This window comes from Pithys albifrons, chromosome 21 (assembly GCF_047495875.1).
Source record: "Pithys albifrons albifrons isolate INPA30051 chromosome 21, PitAlb_v1, whole genome shotgun sequence".
In the NCBI taxonomy this organism is placed as follows: Eukaryota; Metazoa; Chordata; class Aves; order Passeriformes; family Thamnophilidae; genus Pithys; species Pithys albifrons.
In genome coordinates, this window is record NC_092478.1 from 7,221,904 (window position 1) to 7,244,010 (window position 22,107).

The window sequence follows — 22,107 nt, forward strand, 5'->3', positions numbered from 1 at the left end:
CAAAATTCTGCTTCTTTCCATCTGCACCCTGTTTGTTTGCTAATAAAAATTAATACCAAATATTCCCTTGGAGACACCTCAGCTGTCAAAATACAGTGTTCAATGAGCTGCTGTTTACAATAATTTTACAGACAAGTAGATGGACCTTGAGTACTTTCAAAGTAGAGCTGAAATCCCTTTTACAGCATTTCTAAAGATGAGTTGCACAACGTGCTGGTCCTGCAGGTTGGGGGTGAATTAGTTTGGGATCTTTGTATTTTCTTAGAAAAGGCTGTTCTGCTCTTTTTATCTGCACCACAACTTCCAGCAACTGCTTTAGGAATTCATCTGCAGTAGAGTTTATCCTTCAGAGCATCACACTTTATCCAGGGTCTTCATTTGTATTCATCAGTGAGGATGGAAATAAAATTTAGCTTTAATTCAAAGGCTAATTTAGATTTCAGTATGTGATTAACATTCCACATACAATTACTACCATCAAAGTCAAGCATATGCATAAATCTTTGCAGGACTGGGGCCAAAAACATTTTTAAGTATCCACTTATTCAATACATTTTGTATAAAGAATTATTCTTACCTATTATTTATTCAAGGGCCTTAACTAGGGAAATCTTGACACGGTTAAGCCTCTCTATATATAATTATTCATTTTCTTACTTCACATCTGGCTTTTCCTCCATACATCGTTTTCTAATTCCACCAGCCCTTGGGTATGAGCACAGAACTGTAAATACAATGTATTCTTAGGACCAGCAGGCAAATTCACCAATCTCTAAGTTTTCAGGAAAATGTGTAACAATTCCCAACAGGTAACAGCACTGACTGTATAATCTGGTAAAATGGACCATTAAAAATAATCAATACTAAATAATAAAAAGCTACACTAAATTATAAATTATTGCAACACATACAGGAAAAATACTAATTTTTCTATTAAATACCATCATTCAACTACAGCACACAAAGTCCAACTAGTCCACTCAGAGTGGAATCACCAAAACTTTAATACTATATTTTTGGCATGCAATATATACATCATTAAACAGTTCAAAAACATATACAAGTGCAATATGCATAGTGCAAAGGCAGCCTTGCTGTGGATTGTATCTACCAGGATATTCACAGCACCAGTCATAATATTTGCTAGCAGGAAAAACAGCAGTTGATTTTTGTTAATAGCACTGACCAGGCAAAGGTGTGGCACCTTGTCTTCCCTTCCCATGGCCTCCATTCCGTGCTTTTTATTGGAATCAGGGGGCTGCACAACATTCCAGCAACAGGGCACACTGGACCCCTGCACCAGCAGCTTTGTGAACACCAGCATGAGATCAGTGCCCACAAAAAGGCCCAAGAGCAGCAGGCAGTGGGCAATGACCCACAGGCAGTAGGAGAGGTTGGCCATGCGGCGGGACACGCGGTCCGTGTGTGCCTGTGACACGTGAAGGGACAGCAACAGCACCACAACTGCCCAGGTCAAACCCCACAGTGCCCCGAGCCAGTCCTGCACTGAACTCCTGCACCTCTGCAGCCACAGCCCCACCTGCACACTCGCCAGGTAAATGGCCAGATAGCCCCAAAGAGAGAACAGCCCTTCTCTGTTGGCATCCAGGAATCCAGCCCTGCTGCCTCTGCCGCTGCTCCCGTGCAGAAGAAACGTCTTCAGGGAAGTAGTGTTAAGAATGAGCTGATAAAGTACAGCTACAGTTAGGGCCAAGATCCAAGATTTATTTCTTGGAAACATGGCTAAAAGCAGAGATGCTGCAAGTCTCACAAATGCCAAGGTAAAGAAGAAATTCCAGTGCACTCCATATTCCGACGTGTGTTCATGGTACTCTATGGATTTAATGCTCATCAGCCGTCCAATGCCCAGGGAGATCAACGGCCACACGGAAAACAACTGCCTGGCCAGGCTGGAAAACTTTGGTTGTGCCACAGAAGACTTCTGCCGAACCTCAGGACAAACCAGAGCATTGCCAAAGATAAAAGCTCCAACCCCCAAATCCATAACTCCTGTGCCGTAGGTCTCAGCCTTGGCGTAGCGCCTGGGATACTGCGGGAAATCCACGGCTAAAATGCTGATGGATGTCAGCACATTGACATAGACACGGAACACGGTTATTGCTGGAATGTATTCAGGGTCCAAGTATGTCTGCTGGAACTCTTTTACAATTTGCCCAAAGGGCACTCTGGTCTCCTGTTTTCTTTGGCTGTATATTTTGGAAAATATTCCAGCACAGAAGGCAGCAAGAATAACTGGTACGAAAAAGATGATTGGAGACAAGAGTGTGCAGGAGAACACGAGAGGAGATACCAGCACCAGGAAGTCTAGCAGCAGGCTGTATTTCCTGGAACTCACAGGTTTTCCATAGTGCAGGTAGTACAGAATGAGGAGGAGCCCTCTGCAGAGCAGGCACAGTGGAGCCAGGGACAAGCCCACAGAAATTTCCAGCAAACTAGTTCCGTTCAGGTTGCTGACAAAGGCTTCTTTCAGCTGTTTTTGGGACATCCTCCTTTCTTCCTCTGAAAACACAAACGTGAACTTTGAGTTAGTTTTGTAGAACAGGCAGTTCAGAACTTCTTAAAAAGGAATCTTAGGAACCAGTTCATTAAAATGACATGGATTTATTGAGTTACTTTTCAATTTGAAGAACACAGAACAGCAGCCCCGGAGCAGGACACACCAACACTGGCCTGGGAAGCCAAGCAGAGGCACCGGCACATGGAAGAGTTGAGCAAGCTCCAGCATTATCCGTCCTGCTGAGTTCCAACAAGATTTTCACATATTTGTTCTTAAGATCCCTAAATATCAAATACTCCACTGAAAACCCACATTGTGAATAATCTCACTGCACGTCCCGCTCCATAGAACATACTTTGTCATATTCTCTACATAGTGTAACTGAAGGAGGTATGTCAAAAGGGGCTCTTAAGGAACTTTGCGTTGCCAGGTCAGCGCACTAAACCCGGCAGGTGAGATCCCCACGGCACCTCCAGTGCCTCCTTGAGGCAGCCCCAGCCCAAGCCCGGCTCCTCCGCCCGCGGGCCCTGCTCGGGGAGAACCCCCGGGGAACCTCCAAAGCATCAATGAGCAGGTCAGCCCCGGCGGGTTTCGTTCCGCCCGCGGGCGGAGCGGGAGCTTACCGGGAGCGGGGCCAGCCCGGGGGGCGCCGGGTGTCGGGGGGCACTGGATGTCGCGGGGGGCGCCGGATGTCGCGGGGGACAGTGCGCGGCGGGGCCGGAGCCGGGGCCGGCTCTGCGGGCAGCATCGCCCCGGTCCGCCCCGGCACGCAGGTAAAGCCCGGCCGCGCTCGCCGCCCGCACTTTCGCCAACGGAGCCGCTTCCGCAGCTCGCGGTTCCCCGCCCGCCTCCCCGCCCGATTCTCCGCCTCCTCCGCCCGCCGCTGCCCCGCTCCGCGCTCCGCGCCCCGGCCCCGCCGCCGCCCGCGGTAAGTCCCGCACCGGGCCGCCCGTCCCATCCCGCCCGTCCCATCCCATCCCATTCCATTCCATTCTATCCCCTCCCGCCCGTCCCATCCCATCCCGCTGGGCGCTGCCCACAACCCCTCCGCTCTCACCGCGGGGCTGTCCCGGCAACACGCGGCCCTGGAGCGACCTTGGGCTCCCGACACCCGCGGGGAGCGGCCGCGGCCCCCGTCCCTCGGCATCCCGCGGCACAAAGGCCGCCGCTGCCCGCGGGAAGGAGGGATGGATGGACCGGGGGGGCTTGGGAGGCAGGGCGGAGGGTGCCGCGAGCTCTGCGAGCATCAGCCCGGGGATCCAACCTGACTCCGAGTGGTGTTCTCATGCCAGGGAAGAACGAAATAAAGAATTGAAAAGGAATTGGATTGGAACGGAATGCAACAGAGTGGAACGGAACAGAACAGAGAACAGAAAACTGAACACAATAGAACACTAGAATAGAATAGAATAGAATAGAATAGAATAGAATAGAATAGAATAGAATAGAATAGAATAGAATAGAAATCACAGTGTGATTGGAAATAGAAATAGAGTGGAAGCAATGGCAGTTTCAGCTGCTGGAAGGACATAATTCGTCCTGGCTTTGTGACCACAGAAATCCAAAGGGCTTGAGTCACCTTGGGTTGGCTCCCACAGTTTTTCAGAGGAAGCAGGAAGGGGACAGCAGCCTATCTGGTTTCTGCTACAATACAAACTTCTCTGAGTCACTGCCTTTCCAAAAGCACTGGCTATTCAGACACACAAATCTTTCCTATTTGTCCAAACAGGAGAAATTTAAGAAAAAGGTGTAATTTCTTGCCCAGAAACCTTGCCTTATTAATTCAAGAGAAAGAAAGCATTTTATTGCTGATGTAGGAAAGATACATTGTTCCCTCCAAATAAGCTTTATTTGCAGGGGCAGCAGAACACACAACTATCACTCCAACAGTCTGGATAAGCTTCCAGTGTTGCTTGGGCCCCCCTGGGATCAGTAATTCTGTCTGAAGCCTTTGGGCTTTGCTTGTGGAATCCACTGGAGAATGACATTTGGTTTTAAATGCCTTTTTATTTTCTTTTATTTAAGAATTCTTCAGTCTGATTTGAATGAAGGACACTAAAGTAAAGGTCCTCTCCAGTGTTCCCATCCACAGGCCTGGACAAGATGCCAACGCAGGTAAAGAGAAAACCAGGAATTGTGTGTGCTAATTAAATTTTACTGCCAGGAAAGAATTCTTGGCTTATTTCCATGCAGTCAAGATTAGGTAACTACTAATAAATATTCACCCTGACTTCATGAATTGACTGGACCTATTTACTGTGGTTTGGAGCTGTGTAACCAACACCAGGCAGGGATCTTTGCTGTGCCCTTGGCCTTGAAGAGGGCAGGTGCTAATGCTTGTGCCAAGGGTATTTATTCAGGAAATGAATGGACACAAGAGCTGTGCAGAGCAGGTATCTGAAGTGATTATATTTTCGAATATTGTTTTACTTTTGGCTAAGCAATCACCATCTCTCCTCAGCTGAAGTGATGCTGAGCAGGGGACCAAAAATAAGCCCTTCCTCAAGTCTTGCAGTATCAGCTCTCAGTGGACTGAACGTGGCTGGTGCCAATGTAACACAGGAACACGTGAGGGGCACGGGCACAGTGGGAAACTGGCAGCAACTCCTCAGGTCCAGGGAGTGTTTCCTAACTTTGTATGTCTGCTCTGAAAGCAGCAAACTGCTTAATGTTCATTCAGAGGAGAATAACAGAAATCACTCGGATGGCAATGCTTAACTGTGTTGTTATGGGGTTTTTTCCTCTCACTGTGTAAAATTCTGTGTTACTGGAAATGAACTACTTATGCTGTCTGCAAAAGGTAATAATGCTCCCAAATGAGTACATTATTGTAGCTTTTTTAAAATAGAAATGTGTTAATGGGGGTTTGCAGTATATTTTCCCCTTTATTAATAAGCTCAGCTCATGTAGTGGGAATGCTGCTAACTAAATTTAGCATTTTCTGTACAAACAACATGATACTGTTCATTGACTTGGTTAACTTGTAATATAGATGAGCAGGGTTAGCTTGGAGGACTTTCTATCAAGGAGAAGAATAGAAAAGGAATATCTAGAATGCAAAAATCAGGATTGGCATCTTTTCCCGTCTTCATTTTCTAACCTCTCTTTTCCCCAGAAATGACAAAGGAGACCTGGAATCTCTCTTTTAGACTTCCATTATGTTTGTACAACAAATGGGTCCTTCCAACCAATACTGTCAAGGACACAGGAGCCCAGAGGCAAAGATTTAAATACTTCCAGTGATTCAAAGGGGACAAACCTTCAGCTGATGCAGGCCAGCTCTTCCACCACCACCATTCCTCTCCCCTGGCTGTGGTGTGTGCACTCTGCAGCTTCACTCTTGGGGCCCTCAGTCTCTGCTCTGAAAATGAAAGTCTCTGCTGGAAAACTGTGGTTGGGTTGGTCCACAGTTGGGCATGGGAGCAGTGGAAGAGCTGGAATAGTGGATGAGGTGAAGGTCCAGCTGTATTCAGCCTTTGACTGGTGCTGATCTGACATTCCCTCCAGGAAAATGGCCAAAACCGAGACTCTCTCATCCAGAATGACCTCAGTGAATCATTTGAAGAAGAAGTCAGAGCCTTCCTCAGTGATGAAGAGAAACTGCATCTTTTTGATGACCTCACAAAAGTAAATCCAGTGACAACTACGACAGGTAAGAGCCAGCCCAGGGGAGGCTCTCCTGAGGAATCACTTTCCCTGCTGCTGATCTGTGGTTGCTTCTGCTCTCATTGCATTAACACTGCCAGGAGTTAAAGATGCAAAGCCTATTAAAGCCTGTTCTGAGCCTCTGAAAGTCACTTGCCAAGCTCTGCATGCAGAGCTCCCATGGGTGGTGTTGGTTCAAGAGGGGCTGGGAGTGAAGCTATTGCAGGACTCCTGCAGGACCTTGGCATTGCAGTTTGGTTTTATCTGAACATACCAGAAAATGAGCTCTAACTTAGATTCCAAGTTTATCCATGAAATTGGGCTTCAAAACTAAATTCCTCAACTTTTAAAGATGATGCTGTTAAGGGAAGTTAGTGCCTGTTCTTTGCAGAGATGGGGAGTTCTTGCCTGTTTGCTCTGCAAGGGAACAGATTTGCCTTCTAGGACTGTGTGGGTTAAAAAACCCCAGGATTTATTGAATGGAATAGCAAATCCCTTAAGATTTTAAAAAATAAGGGCATCTCTTAAAGACATTGTCATGTATATTGGACCCATCTCTCTCTCTTGATCATCTCATTCTCTACTAAACCTAACAGGTAACACACCTTAAGGTTTGTGTTCTAAACAGGCACAGCATGAATCAAATACACTTTGCAAAAGCTGCTAACAGAAGGTGTGTTTTTCAGTTCTGAAATGTCTTCAAGCAAGATACAGAGTCAACTTGTTTTATACAAATGCTGGCTGCAGCCTGGTGGCTTTAAATCCATTCCAGCCTTTCTCCTGCCTCTACTCACCTGAGCTTATGAGAGAGTACCATGTTGCACTTCATCCTCAGGTAATGCTTGTATTTGAAATAACTGTCCTTCTGCAGAACCCAGATGTCAAGTTCTTCCAAATCTATAAACAAAATACTCCTAAAGGCTAAAACCCATTTCTAGTGAAGTATTAGTTCTGTTAAAAGAGCAGTACAGTTTTCAGGTAAATGTGAGATAACCTTTGCTATACATTGCTGTTGGACTGTGTAATTACTGTTCTCTTAATTATGAATATTCTCTTTCACTGCCAGGATTTAAAACCTCACATCTTTGCAGTGGCTGAGCAAACCTACAGAAATGTCCAAAACCAGATGGACCCTGTGAACCAGTCTATCATTGTGAGTGGAGAAAGTGGTGCTGGGAAGGTAAGAAAATTTCTTTTTATGACATTGCTCTAAGTTTTGAGATTTGCCAGTGCTTTGTAGTGCAGAGTCTTGCAGTGAAGGAGCACAGATGAATTACAACCCCTCTGATGGGGCACGTAGCCAGTCTGCTCCAGTGTGACTCTCTTGAAATATGTGTGAAGCATTAAGTGATTGCTGCAGTTAAACACACTCTGCTTAATATAGCTGCTCTTCAGGTGACATCTGTCATTGCTGGGAGGGCTGGGTTTGAATCATTCAACAGCAGCAGCACCTGAGGTGATGCCTCAGCCTGGTCTGTCAGGGGCTCGTGTGGGTCTCACCAAACTCTGTGCAGAGACTTGGATGGAGCAGAGTTCAGATCCTGTCCTGGGCCCTCCTGTGATGGCCCTTCCCTGCTCAGGACAATACTGAGGGTATTTTTAAACCTGAGAACAAAATGATTTGCTGGGTATTAATGACTCAAAATCCATTTATATTCTCTTCATCTTAAGACACTGGCTGTTAATTCTGGCTGAGCTTCCAGATGGTGACATCTCAATGAAACTGCCATTCAGCACAGCACTCCCACTGCAACAGCATTGAAATGTGTGTCTGTGGCACAGAGTTTCCACTGAACCAGGGCTATAAGCCTGACACAGCTCCTCTCTGCAGTCTCAGCAGCAGCTGCACACTGTGTTTCCAGCACTGTTCACTGACTGACATAACTAATAACGTGGTAAAAACAAGGACCTATTGTCAAGCCTCTCTCTTGCAGACCTGGACCTCTCGCTGCCTTATGAAATTCTATGCCTCTGTTGCTGCTTCAGTTATCTCCCCAAAAGGCAGTGAAACTGTGGAAAGGATAGAGAAGAGAGTGTTGGATTCCAACCCTGTCATGGAAGCATTTGGTAAATGAGGTGTTTTTAACAGTAAAAAGAAGTAATGGCCACTGTGGAAATTTTCTTTGTTAGTACACAAATCTGAGCTATCTCTTGGTCCTTTCCTTAAAAACAAACTCTCAAAATACAGGATCAGTTCACCCTTAGTATCTGTATGTCCCACATGGGAGAGTGGAACCACTTGCTTATTGTGTACCTGCCACTGGCAATTTCACAGGCAACGCGTGTACCCTGCGGAATAACAACAGCAGCCGCTTTGGGAAGTACATCCAGCTCCAGCTAGACAGGTAACAATGACTCTGTAACCCCCCTGGCCACTGTCTTGTTCCTTTAAATCTGTACAAGCCTGTTGTTGAAGTCTGCCACAGAATATTTTATCTGTCTCGAGTGTATTTTGGTTTGCTGGCAGCTCACACTGTTATTATTTCCCCTTTTCTTTCTGCAAACTCTCACCCTGATCTCTAAAACAGCAGTGGGAGAACAGAGATGCAGTTAAGAACTCTGAATAAAATATGAAATTAGGCTTGCTCAAAAGTGAAAGTGAACTGCAAAGCATTCACAGTCAGCTGGTATAAAACACCAGCACCTATGGGATTCTGTGAAGAGGTTTTGTTGAAATCTTTGCTCTTTTTCCCCCTCCAGATTCCACCATCTGAGTAGTGCTTCCATTCAGACCTTCCTTTTGGAGAAGACCAGAGTTGCCTATCAAGCCCCCAATGAAAGAAACTTCCATATTTTTTATCAGGTTTGCCTTCAGTTGATTTTGCTGGATATTTCTGACAAACAGTGGGCATGAAATCACCAGATTTAGCACAGTTGCAACTTCTCATAATTAACAGCTTCTCTGTCTGCCAGGCTTTCAAATTAAACCACCTTCCCTTTATAGAATTATTCTTCATTGTCTGTGAGCTGCAAATACTAAAGGCACAATTTATTCTTTACCTTATTTTCTGTCTCCAGATCACAAAAGGTGCTACTGCAGAGGAGAGGCTAGAGTGGAACCTTCCAGAAGGGGCTGAGTACCGCTGGCTGCCCAATTCTGAAAGAAACTTAGATGGTAAAGAGTAGTTTCACTGTCCATTAATAACAACTGGGACTTTAAAGGAAGGCAGGCAGAAATATGTGCTATTCCCTGCCATGACCCAGGGCCACCTGCACTAATGGGATTCTTTTGAAGTTTCAGTTTGCACTATTAAGTCTTAAAACTCAATCAGTCACCTGGCTTAAAACAGCTGCTTCTGGCTGGTGAATTTGCATCTCTAGGACTGTGTTTGGAAACACTCTTGTCTTTGGATGTGCTTCAGCTGCCTCCCCTGAGAGCCACAGAGGCAGCACTAAGCCAATGACTCAGTTCTCCAGCTTGTGCTGTGGGATTTACCCAAACAGCATCTGGCTTGCTTGGTCTCCTGGCAGAGTTCCAGCTGACCTGGCCTTGCTGCAGTGTCCTGCTTGCATGGCTTTCTTTTAAAGAGCACTTGTTTGTCTTTTCAGAGGACTGCTTCGAGGTGACCAGAGCTGCCATGTTCCACTTGGGCATCGACCGCTCCACGCAGAGCAATATTTTCAAGGTCAGGTACAAAGCAGGGACACCTCGAGGCTCCTGAGGGTGTTTGGAATGTCTTAGTGTGGGATTGCTGCAGAAGTAAATCTGTCTCAGTGTACAGCATGTGCTGGTTGGTGCTCCTTTAGATGGCACAGCCAAATATTAGATCTTCACTAAGAGCCTCCAGCTGTGAACTGCAGTTTCCTTCAGGAATTGCAGCATTAGGGATTCACACAGGAGCTTGGAATCTGTTTGCTTCTTTTTGTGCAGAAAAATGTTGGCTCAGAGGACACTGCTCTGGAGGGGAGCTGTTTTAAAAACCTCAATTCCTGATTGTATTTCAGGTATTATCAGGCCTTCTCCACCTTGGGAACGTCCAATTCTCTAATCCAGTGGATGAATCTCAGCCTTGTGAACTAGAAGACAAAACCAAAGGTGAGGCAACAACCATGCCATGCTCCAGAGAGTCCTGTTATCTCAGAGCAGATGCCTGATGGAAAGGATTACTGTGCTCTTCTGCTGAGAGGAGACTGTCCAGGTCATGAGCAAATCAGAATTTAAGCTTGTTTTTGTGACCAAACAAAACTCTAATGCTCCCCTGCTCTGAGAGATAATATCCTCCCTCCCACGACAGGTCAAGGCAACTGCACCATTAGACAGTCATTCCAGCAGGATTATTGGCAGAACTGGGACTCTGACATCACAAGACTTGCAGAAATCTGACCCAGAGTGGAGAGCAGGGCTTTTAACATAAAAGCTTTGAAGTTTTCATGATAAAGACTTAACCTTAGTAACAGCAAATCTGTTAAATTGCAGCATAAATATAGGTTGTATTTCAGGAGGCTTGTAGGTCTAGTTTTCCTTCAGAACCAAAAACTGTCTTCAATAATGAAGTTTCCTCCTATGATTTCACATGCTCTGAATTCACACCACTTAATATTCAATTAGTTTTTCATACAGTTAAGCTTAGCAAGATCTTAAGTGCTTTGTTAGCAAATATTCATTCTTCTGCATTTCCTTACTGTCCCCCAAATCCCTGTTTTTTAATGGCCATGACTGATTTGTCTATCTAGATTTCAAGGTCTCTGCTCAAAAAAGCTGAACAAGTAACAAAGACTAAAGACTATAAAATGCCAAACTCAGTGTGGCAAATTTCAGAACTTTTTTGTATTGTTTCATTTTAAATGGAGTACCTGAAATTCTAGGGGTACTCTACATCCAAATTAAAGAGTCTGATCTTGCAAAACTTGCTCCCAGGTTTGAGTAAAAAGATCCAAAATCCACATTGGTGAGCTCATGGAAGTGTCACTTTCCTGCACTATCTCTAGACCTTCCCTCATTTAAAGGGGCTGCATTCCTTTGCCATGCCAAGTGACCTTGCAGTGTTTGTTCTCCTGACCAAGGTTTTGTGAAGACCACTGGAGATCTGCTGGACATTCCTGTCGAGGAACTACTGGAGTCATTAAGGATCCGGACAATAACTGCTGGGAAACAGCAGCAAGTGTTCAAGAAGCCTTGCTCCAGAGCTGAGTGTGAGACCAGGAGGGACTGCCTGGCCAAGGTCATCTATGCCAGGTATGGATCTGCAAATCCATGGCACTCCTGTGAGGGAAAAGGACAGAGGGATTTACTTCCCTTGGCTTTCTGCTTGGGTTCAGTAACTGTAGCCCTCCCTTCCCCTCTCCACAGCCCTTGATTCTGTTGTATCTAACAGAGAGATCCTTCAGAGTGCTGCTGTTTCATGTCAGAAGAGAAATTTCTGTTCCTTCCAAGGGACACTGACAGAAACAGCAGCAGCAGAACACAGCTCTGGTTGTTGTAAGCAAGCAGCTTCCAACTCATCCCATTGTCATTGCAGGTTGTTTGAATGGCTTGTTTTGGTCATCAACGAGAGCATCTATGCAGATCCATCAGTGTGGACCAGCTTCATAGGTATGAATGTCCCATATTCCACCCTGGTTTAACTGAAAGTCCTTCAAGCTGCTCCTAAACTAAACTGTCTTCCCGTGTTCCTTCTAGGTCTGTTGGATGTTTATGGTTTTGAAGCCTTCCCTGAAAACAACTTGGAACAGCTTTGTATTAACTATGCCAACGAGAAACTGCAGCAGCACTTTGTAGCACACTACCTGAAGGCACAACAGGTAAGGCCCCACTAAGAGAGAAATCTTAAAAATCTAAGTTTAAAACAGCATCTTTTGTCTCTTTAATTGTATTTCTGTGCCTCTGGTCAGACTGCAACCCTCAGTCAGTAAGGAATGCCATAGAAACCAGTGGGATGTAACTGGCTTTTTAAAGAGGAGAGTGTGGGGCAGTGGGTGAAATGGCCCAGCTTTCTGTCTTGGGGACTGCAAATCTGTTCCCTGTTATCCAGCTCCACTGGCTCTGTGCCTCTTAAACTGTTTGCTTTTCCTCAAAGAGCTGAACACTTCAAACTAAATTCTTCAGGTAAGTGCAGCCTAAATTAAGATTCTCTTGGAAGCTGCTGCTTTATTACCATATCAATTCTCTTAATCAAGCATTAAGCCCCTAAATGGGTGGGGAGCTTCTGGGCTGAGCCCAACAGAACCCTCTAACCCCCACAGCAGTGGTGTCTGGGAGGTTCCTGCTGCAGGGGAGCAGCTCCAGGAACCAGCTGTGGTGTTGGTACCTGTACAACAAAACCTCAGTAGGAGCAGCTTTGGGGTTTTACTAAAGGGGTGCACAAATGGAGCTGCTCCACAGCAGAGGAGGTGTTTGCACCATGCTGAAGACACTGCAGTTCCTTGCCTAACTCCAGCCTAATTCCGGTCCTCAGGAGTGCTCTGGTAGGCACAGAGTCCCTGCCAGGGCTGCTCCAATTCCTCCACAGTGCAGCCACATTACCACAGTGCTCTCTGCCATTAACTGCAGGCTGGGACATTATCTGCTTTATGGCACCAGCGTGCTGGCACCTCCTGTCTCACGGCGTGGCTTTGTCAGTTTGTCCAGGAGATAAGTATTTCTTTGACTACAGTTTGTACTTTCACATTCCCAGGCTTTTTTTTAATGCCTGCCCTCGTCAGGGTGCCAGGGGTTAATGGTCAGTGAAGACAGAAACCAAGTTCAAGCACACAATTACTTGCCTTGAAACTGATCCGTGACCTGTGTTTGCAGCTCCCCTCCCATCACTGCCTGCCCTCTCACCTCCCTGCATCTGGCTGTGTCCCAAACCACTTAAATGCCATTAGTGGCTGTGCTGAGCAAGCTTTTGGCAGGAGACTTCTAAAATAACTGCCCAGAGCTTGTGCTTGTTAAACACTCCTGACAGTTTGTCCCGTAATGCAGCATAAATGTTGTACAGATTATTTCAACCAGTATCTTTCTGTACTTCCTCTTAGATCAGGCTTTAAATGGAACCCAGACAGTAAAGCCTGGCACACAGTGGTTGGTTTAGGGCTGTGTCCCAGTCTGAGGAAGGAGTTCTGCATGTTCCTTGCCCTTCAGGGCAAATCTCAGTGCAGCCAGGACAGGCTTTATGTGACTGTAGCCTCTGTTTACTCTCTAAATCAGCCTTGCAGCTCCCTCTGATAAATCAGTGAGGTTCCCAAATACTCAGACCAATTGTTCCAGCAGGATCTGATCCCCACTCAAAAGCTACCGGGACAAGAATATCCTCGTTTGTGTTTTTTTTTTTTTCAACTTGCTGTTGAATTTAAGCTGAGCCTTGGATGAGCAGCTGAGCTGGGATTAACTTATTAAATACTAAGTGCATCAACTGCACAAGACACAGTTCCAGGCTCTGGTGCCCTCTGCTGCAGGATAATCCTTTCCCTCTTCCTTCAGGAAGAATATGCAGCTGAGGGCCTGCAGTGGTCATTCATAAACTACCAGGATAACCAGAACTGCCTTGATCTGATAGAGGGAAATCCTATCAGCATTTTTTCCTTGCTGAATGAGGTAAGTGTGAGCTAAACCTTTTATTTTTTTTGCCTAGTTTCCTGCCAAAGAAAATGTGAACATGCATTAGCAGAAAACTTGTCAGCTATAAAGTTTCTGCAGAGCTTCTTTTCCAAAATAATCATGACACTGCTTCTTCCTCTCTGAATATCTCCTTTCCTCTGATCCTGGATGTTGTGATTCAGATGTGAAGCCTCAGTCACATTCCCCTCCTCCCTCCATATTTTAGGGCTTGAATACTTTAAAAGCAAAATGGCTATGATTTTAAAGTGTTGAAGCTTTTAAAATAAGAGGTGCTGCAATTCTGTCTCTTTTGCAGGAGTGTCGCCTGAACAGACCCTCCAACACTGACCTGTTCCAAACCCGGGTGGAGAAAGCCTTATCTACTAATCAGTGTTTAAGTCGAGACAAGTTTAGTAAGAAGCCCAACTTCATTATTTCACATTATGCTGGCAAAGTCTGCTACCAGCTGGCAGCAATGGTGGAGAAAAATAAGGTAGGTGTTTTGAGAAAGAGCCGTTAAGTCTCCCAGACCAAAAGTGATTTAAATCAAAGCACCACTAACGAGTCTATTCAGGGATGTGCACTGAATGTACATACCTTGCACAAGACAAATCCTTCAGGCCACGAAAACTGGCCAATGGTCTGGTTTTCAATGAACCCTCACTGGCACAAGCAATTGCTTTGTTAGACCTTTCAGCTGAGGATTAAATGGACCATCACCAAATCGGGGCTTCTTTCATTCCTGGGAGATGCAGAACTGTTAATGGCATCAGGGCATTTCTATAACCATATAGTGCTTCATTTACCCCCAGAAATTCAGGTAAGTTTATGAGAAACAAGAACATGGACTTCACTACTGAAAATTCTGGAAGTACTCAATTTTTGGCCTCATTGTGCCATCAGGGAGTAAGTGCAATAATCTGAAGATAGGAGGGTCCCTCCTTAGCTCTGACATCCCCACAATTATGGCAAGTGCTATTAGGTGATGCAGTAAAACACCATCTCTTAATGAAAAGGAATATTTCTGACATATTCTAATGACTGTCCTTCAGGGATTAAACCAGTCCTGAGGCTTCTGGCTCACTCAAGCTGTCTAACAAGAACAGTGTTGGGAGCAGCTGTGCATTTAACTAGATTTGCTAAATATTCAGCCATTGTTTTCTGTTCCCAATTCAACTATGAATGAATGTACATAGTCAGACCTGAAACTGCAGCTGTGGTTAAATCCAAGTTGGCATCAGAAATACTGTTCCATCTATTTATGTGGGATTTTTAGTCCTTTTCAGGGTGACAGATTTCTGCCTAAATCCAGACACTAATGCCATGTCTGTGTTTGCAGGACGCTGTTCCACCAGAGCTGGTCCACGTTTTGCAGAACTCTAAGGACCCTTTGCTTCAAAAATTATTTCCTGTGACAGAAAAGAACCAAAATAACATCAAAAGCCAGAACAGAGCACCTGTTGTTACAGTGGTGTCCAAATTCAAGGTACATCCTATCCAGGTTTCTGCTTTCTACTGCTGCCTTTGTGACTAGATGAGAAAACAGGAGTTGGATGAGGATCAGTAAATTATGTAAAAATGAAACAACTAAAACAGAAACAGCTTCAGACTCCTGATAATTTTCTGGGCCTTAACTCACTCTGATTGTACCTTTAACAGCTGGGCCTCTGCCTTTTTGAGGCTTCTTCTTACCTGTTCCCCTTGAGGGGTTCACGTCCACAGATGGCTCTGCTACAAATTTTGGAAACTTTCTGAATTTACCATCAACAATTTGATAAAAGCATCCATAGAGTGGGTGGTTTTGCTCAAGTTGTCCTTACAGAAATGCTCTAACACTGAGTCAGCAAGGCCACCCTTGCAAAAACCAGCTTTCTGGGTTTGCTGGAAGAGCCCTGACCAGCTGAACTCCCTGTGGAGGGGCAGCCCCTGATGAACCCTGTGCTTGTTTTGTGCAGAGCTCCCTTGAACATCTCATGCAGATTCTGAACAGAACCACACCACATTACATCCGCTGCATCAAGCCCAATGCTGACTGCAAGGCAATGACTTTTAAAAGAGAAGAGGTAACTTTTCTAAAGTCTGTCCTCACTGAGAAGCTTCCTAGAGGCATTGTGGGGCTTTGCACTGGGTCTCTCATGATCTTGAGTCACTTGCAAAGCTCCTTTCACAGCACATTTTGAAATAGCTGCTTCTCCTTTGAGGCTTCAGAGATAAACATCCCTTCAGAATCACTGATGGTGCTTGCCCAAAACCAAGTTTGTAAGCACAGCAGCTCTTCCAGGTGTGTTGCTGGATGAGAAGTTCTCTTACCAGAGCACTCCTGGGCTATTTGTGGTGCTGCCCTCCCTGAGTGCTCCTGTAAGAGCAGCCCCAAGCACACAGGAATCTTCCCAACAAAACTGTGCTTGCTCCTGGAAGGCAGGACAAGTCAGATGAGATCAGCTGAGGAGCTCTGGGAGCAGAGCAGCAGATGCTCCAGCTGCAACCAGAGATCCTCATGTGATGGGAAAACAAGCAGCTGGACGGTTGCTGCCTTAACTTTAAACACTCACAATATTTGCTGAGTGCACAGTAGTATTAAAATAATAATGAGCAAATAGTATTAAAATACCACCTTGGCCTTTCACATGCTCCTGCATTCAGTCAGTGGATTCAGGGTGTGGATGCCACAAGAAAGGAGCAGCTCCCACAAACAGGGTCACCTAAACCATCTCAATTATGCCTCAGGTTCTCAGCCAGCTTCAGGCATGTGGAATAGTTGAAGCCATCACCATCAGTGCAGCAGGATTCCCTGTCAGGTGAGTCCAAACCTCTGGAGCATAATCCATAGCAATTAGTGGCATATTAGTTATTCAGAAGAGCTTATAAGCAAGAAACCCAAGTATTTTGCAGTTTGTTTTAGACCTTAAAACTACTGACCCTTTCAAAGCTGTCTGAGAGGTCACTCTGCATTGCCAGTCTGAGAAGCTGGGGAGGAGATGTTTTGATGTGGACCATTATGGACTAAAACTTTTCTAACTGAATGTGGCTTCACAGTAACATCTTTAGCAAATAGCATTAGATTATAAATGGCATTTATCTAAGTGTAGTCATCTCAGGGTTGAGCATCTCTACACAGCCACTCACCTTGCTGACTTTTCCTGACCACCTTTAGAGGATGCCTGAGATAGTCACGTTTCTGACAGCTCAGCATTGGCGGGGGAAGTTCATCATTGTCACATCCCAGCACAACTCCTGCCCAGTCTTTGCTACAGGCAAAAGTCACTGTCTGTTACTCAAGTCTTTCTTGCCTGTTGGTGACTGTTGAGGCATCAGTCTGTTTGCATTCCACTGGATCTGTGAAGCCATTCTGCAGTTTTTACCCCCAAAGGATAAGGTATTTGCCAAGCAGTGACACTTACCTGGCATTAACTGTATGTTTGTCTGTCAGGATTCCTTTCCAAAGTTTCACTGAGCGCTATGAAATACTCAGGAAGTCCTGTGGGTCCAGTAAAAAGAGAGTGTGTGATGAAAGCAACTCTCACACTGCTGAGAAAAAAGGTATGTTTCTGCAGGTAATCCCTCTGCCAGCAACTAGAATTATCCCTGCACCAATCTGGTGTTGCACAGATCAGATGATTACTGTATTCAGCATGAGGGACACCACTGTTCTCAAAATACTTCTCTAATCTGTCACCAGCTGGAGTTTCTAATTTGCCTAATGCTTACAGCAGGCTCTTTTTAAACTCTTTCCTCTTACTGCTGGTTTTCTGTGTTCCTCTTGAGTGGAACAATTACAGCTATGATGGTGTCTGGGGTTCCCCCCACCCAGTATCATTTGATTTAGAGTTGGTTCTTTAGCAGACTTGAAAAATTAACCTTTTGGCTTATATTCCTTCTCCTTCCTTTCTTTTTTCCCCCACCTTGTTTTCCTGTTGAATTACTGACCTTCCAGCTTTCCTGGATTCTGCTGCTTCTTCCACCTTTGTAAACTTCTTTTTCTAAGCAAGAGTGAGGATGGACTTTAAAAAACACAATCCTGTCTACAAGGTAATGCCTTTGCTATGAACCCCTGGAAGGAGGAGCTCACCTGGTGGTTACATTTCAAATTGAAGGTTCCTGCAACCCCCTTCTCTCTCCCAAATTAATCCCATCTTCACCCAGTGTGTCTGCTCAATAACCAGTAGTTGTGGAAAGCAGGACCAGTAAGTACCAGCCCATTCAGATAAGTAGAATGGCTGGAAATCCATTCACCAGGTGGAAATGGAGTGAAGGAAGGAAGCACAGGCTGGAAAATTACTTACATGCTGTATCTTTCCCCCTCAATTACAAACCCATTAGCTGCAAAGCCTCTTTGTGATAGGTTTTTAGTCCTTTTTATCTTTAGGGGGTAATAAGCTGCAAACAAAGCAAAACAATTTCCCAAACACAGGGATAAGCTTTTGGTTCCCTTATCAGCCCAGCCCCATGAACAGCATCATAGTCACCAGATGTCTTCCTGTGAGAAAGAATTGCTCCTATTTGTTTTCAGTACCTTAAAATGCTCTCATCTCCTTAGAAATATTTATAGCAGAAAAGCAAACAGTATCCAGGATGGAACCACACAAAGCCCATTGCAGGAACTCCTGCAGCACTGCCTTGAACAACACAATCTCTTCCAAGGACAAGCCTGATTTAAGTCTATTTCCAGTTAGATTCATCTGGCTTACCTGTTTGTCTCATAATGTGAAAAGTTGTGCACTGTGTCCCAGAAATGGTTTTAATAACCTCTAATTGCTGCAATAAATCCCTGTTTATTACATGACCCCAGAGCTGCTTCTGATGCCCTGGAAAAGCTGTAGGATTGTGTAGGAGTTGATTTTCCCTCCTGCATCTTTCAGTACATTAAGGCTATGAGTTCAGTTCTTTGCTTTTTGTTGTTTCCACAGCATTATTTCATCAGTTTCTTGGGACTGAGCTGCTCAATCTGTTCTTAATTGCACTGCTGTTGGCCACACAGAATACTTATAACAGTGGGAGAGCATCTGAGCCCTCCCTACATCTGTTTCAGCCTTGATCTACCCAAAATGACATTTGGTACCTATGGATAGTGGAGGTTATAACAGAGGTGATGAGACAGCACCCAACTACCCCCCAGTTAAAGCACCCCAGGCTGGTTTGCTGGTTGCTGGCACCTTCTATCCTTAAACACAGTGAGACTGAGTGCTCTCAGCCATCACCCCCTCCCTTCTGCTGGAGGTTTTCCCTGCTAAATGGCCAAGAAATCTCAGTGTAAAGACAGTTCTTTGGTTCTGATTTCCAAGTTTAGTGTCACCTCCTCCTCAATGCTTCATTTCCAGGCGAGACTCTGGTGACGGATGAAGACAAAGCGTCACGTTCTGCTGTTCTTGAGATCCTTCAGAACGTTGTTAAGGGACAAACCACTGCTGAGCAAACAGGGAATGGAGCAGAAAGCCCCTCAGTGTACTGTGGCAAAACCAAAGTATTCCTGGCCAGTTCTGTGGTAAGTTGGCTGACAGTTCTGGAGCTCACCTGCCCAATGGGGATTCTGGCACAGATGATCACCATGGTGGGGGAAATGCTCCTGCCAAGCCGGTGTGACCAGAATTGGGTCTTTTCCTTCAAATCACTCAGCCATATCAAGCATCCATCAGAACCCAGCTCTCAGAAGCACTTTGTTTAATGGCCTCTTTATTGCCAACAAAGAGCTGCACTTGTCTGGAACTGTCAGTATGCTCCCTGTTCCAGGAAAGATTACAGCTTTCCTTACCTTCAGCTGACAGATTTGGCTACTCCAACTGCCCTACACAGCTTCCCCGGGGAAAGATAAAGGAGACAAAGGCACTTTTTCCAAACTTGCAGGATGCAGCCATAGAAGAACCCCCTTCAGAGGGGCTGGTTTTAAGCCATGTGCTACTGTGACTTTGGGAGGCTCCAGTTTCCAACCCCCAGCTACTTACATTTTTGTTTACATGTTATCTAATAAGCACTAATGAAGTGCTGTCACTTCAAAAACCTAATCCAGCAGTTGTAGGACACTGAAATGAGGATGTGGGTCTCTGACAAACACCAAGAAGCTGTAGAAAAGGGAAGAGCTGTGAGCACAACTTGGTCCCCAAGTACTAACTCCAACCTCCTGTCCCCAATGCAGCTGGAGCTACTGGAAGCCAGGAGAGCAGAGGTGTTAAATGAGAAAGCATTCTGCATTCAGTGTTGCTGGAGAAGATTTAAACAGAAGAAATCAGCAAAGGAGAAACGGTCTGCAACTGTCATCCAAGCAGGTAACGCGATAAGGGTGTGGCTAAAATAACAGAACAAGTAACACTTCCAGTTACACTGGGTGATCAAAGTGGCAGGAGTGGTTAAGTGCCACCTCTTACACTGTGTGCAAGAGCTCCTGAGATTGTACTCAGCTTTCTTTCCATTGCATCCTCAGCTGTTCGTTCCTGGTTGGCCAAGAATCGCTTCCGAAGGATGCGCAGGGCTGCCAATGTCATCAAGCACAGCTGGAGGGAATGGAAGGTGAGTGTGTTGGGACAGGAAAGCACTGAGTCACTGAGGCTTTTCTTTTGAGAAAATCTCCCTCTCAGCAGTTGCTACTCTGCCTCAAGTAACTACAAAACCATCAGTGTCAGTGCTCCATTAAACAATTCTCCAGCTGAAAACCACAGGATGGATACCAGTCCTGGCCCTCTGCTTCTAGTTTATTCTGCAGAACAAACCCATCCCTTACCTTCATGGGAATGCCCCAAAGGGTCTGCTATCCTTTCAGATTGCCTCCTAAGGACTCTTAGTTCTGCAGTTTTCAATTCTGTTCAGGCTGTCTGAGAACCTTGCTCTTGCTGACTGTTGTTCTGCGTCTCTTCACCAGGCAAAAATGGCCGCATTGGCAGCAGCCGAACTGGATGAGGGGGAAGGAAAGGAATTCTCAGCTCCTGGAGCTACGGTGATCCCGGCCAAACTGCCTTATTCTTTGGACACAACGTGGCCTCTGCAGGCAGTTGTCCAGTTCTGGCCCCTGGGCCTTGTCCTGGCTGCTGCCCCTGTCACTGTCACGGGGCCCCGCAGGGACCTGGCCCTGCTGGGCTGCCTCAGGGGGCTCCAGGAGAGCGGCTGCTCCAGGCTGGACAGCAATTCCCTGGGCTGTGGCATCACCTCTGTCAGAGCTCTCCCACAGGTAACCAACCCCACAGGCCCCACTCAGCAGCACGGGGAGGGTGCCATGAGTTCAGGAATAGTCTTGGATACCATTTCCTACCAAGGAGCCACAGTCTCTGGCTGCCCTCAGAGACTGCACATTGTCACAAATCACTTTGGGGCTTTTGTTGGGAACTTTTCTGAGGCTGCATAAAATGTGTGCAAGAACTGGTCACAGTTGCTGCAGGCAGGTAGGAGCAGTGGCAAGTTCAGTGCTAAATACTCCAATCTCCAGAGTTTAAGCTAATTTCAGTTCAAGTTCCAGTAGTGGCACTCACTTCTCTTAAAGCCACATGTCCCAGGACTCCTCTGAAGGTTCTCCTCTTCCCTCACAGTCACTGGTTGCTCATAAGCACTAAGCACAAATAACAAAATCAGCTCAAGACCTGGCAAACCCCCAGCTGACCTCTCCACCTCTTCTCCTTGCAGGGCTCTGTGAAGTTCCACTGCAGGAAGTCCCCCCTGCATTATGCCAACATCAGCCCCCACAGGGATGCCTGTTCCATCACAGGATTTAACCAGATTTTGCTGGACAGAAAGGAACTCCTGCCAACATAGGCCCTGGGCCCTGCACACCTCAGGGAAGGGCTCTCTGCAACCTGCTGCTTTCCAATCACTCAGTGTCTGGATCTGCTGCTACCTCAGAGCTTTCACCTCGATGCCTTGCACAGATAATACAATGCAATGTAATATACACCAGATTTAGGTGTGGAGGCTGTTCCTCCACACCTGCACGTGTTACAGGAGAGATCAGCACTAAGAGAACAATCAATCAAACCAGATCAGGTGCTTTAAGCAATACTTGAACTGAACACTGCTGGCACTACCTGGAGAAGCAAGAGGCTGGTCGTGAGAGAGCAAATAATGCAAATATTCCTGATTCCTGCTGGATTCTCAGAGGGACAGCCCTCCTGACTGACGACCAGTGTTCCCTAACACTGGAACACTTCTGACTGCCCCAGGGAGTGAGGAGCAGCCACTGTAACACTAAGGGCAGATGTCTCAGGGAAAAGCAAGACTTGGCTCTCGCTTTTTTATCGATATGACCAAAATAAATGAACTCTCACAGCTGCCCAGCTCTCTGAGCTCCCCAAATGGCACTAACCTGCCAAGGGTCTCATCAGAGGTGCTCTGTGCTGTCCTTTTGTTGCTCATGGGTCTTAAAAATGTTCAGCTCCTCTGTGTATGTCATTTTAAATAAACTGCTCAATGCCTTGTTAAGGTGTCTGGCCATCCCCAACAACATTTA

At 45.9% G+C, this 22,107-nt stretch overlaps 2 protein-coding genes across 4 annotated transcripts; one reads left to right on the forward strand and one right to left on the reverse strand.

Moving 5' to 3' along the window:
- Positions 1–980: 980 nt before the first annotated feature.
- Positions 981–9,975, reverse strand: PIGW (phosphatidylinositol glycan anchor biosynthesis class W). Of its 2 annotated transcripts, none has more exons than XM_071574781.1 (2): positions 9,164–9,975; positions 981–2,520 (listed from the first exon to the last, which is right to left on the reverse strand). In XM_071574781.1, the coding sequence occupies exon 2, from the start codon at positions 2,504–2,506 to the stop codon at positions 992–994; it is 1,515 nt and encodes a 504-aa protein (XP_071430882.1). In that variant the 5' UTR covers positions 2,507–2,520; positions 9,164–9,975; the 3' UTR covers positions 981–991. The 2 variants fall into 2 exon arrangements, with proteins under 2 accessions (XP_071430882.1, XP_071430880.1); XM_071574779.1 differs by lacking the exon at positions 9,164–9,975 and adding an exon at positions 3,142–3,345.
- MYO19 (myosin XIX) lies at positions 3,376–22,075 on the forward strand. Of its 2 annotated transcripts, XM_071574777.1 has the most exons (25): positions 3,376–3,446; positions 4,544–4,633; positions 6,026–6,170; positions 6,850–6,998; positions 7,230–7,343; positions 8,098–8,230; positions 8,439–8,508; positions 8,864–8,966; positions 9,182–9,278; positions 9,713–9,789; positions 10,109–10,199; positions 11,168–11,339; positions 11,623–11,696; positions 11,784–11,905; positions 13,566–13,679; positions 13,999–14,175; positions 15,022–15,168; positions 15,638–15,745; positions 16,410–16,480; positions 17,113–17,222; positions 19,001–19,164; positions 19,813–19,942; positions 20,098–20,183; positions 20,533–20,838; positions 21,288–22,075. In XM_071574777.1, the coding sequence occupies exons 2-25, from the start codon at positions 4,622–4,624 to the stop codon at positions 21,414–21,416; spliced, it is 2,901 nt and encodes a 966-aa protein (XP_071430878.1). In that variant the 5' UTR covers positions 3,376–3,446; positions 4,544–4,621; the 3' UTR covers positions 21,417–22,075. The 2 variants fall into 2 exon arrangements, with proteins under 2 accessions (XP_071430878.1, XP_071430879.1); XM_071574778.1 differs by lacking the exons at positions 13,566–13,679; positions 13,999–14,175; positions 15,022–15,168; ... (6 more) ...; positions 20,533–20,838; positions 21,288–22,075 and adding an exon at positions 12,654–13,558.
- The last annotated feature ends 32 nt before the right edge of the window (positions 22,076–22,107 follow it).

What these genes read in the sequence shown, in the direction of transcription:
- MYO19 (XM_071574777.1), top strand. An exon ending in TGACTTTTAAAAGAGAAGAG is followed by an intron (nt 15,746 to 16,409) that starts GTAACTTTTCTA and finishes ATTATGCCTCAG; the next exon opens with GTTCTCAGCCAGCTTCAGGC. An exon ending in CTGTCAGAGCTCTCCCACAG is followed by an intron (nt 20,839 to 21,287) that starts GTAACCAACCCC and finishes TTCTCCTTGCAG; the next exon opens with GGCTCTGTGAAGTTCCACTG.
- PIGW (XM_071574781.1), bottom strand. Translation starts at nt 2,506, where the DNA reads ATGTCCCAAAAACAGCTGAAAGAAGCCTTTGTCAGCAACCTGAACGGA.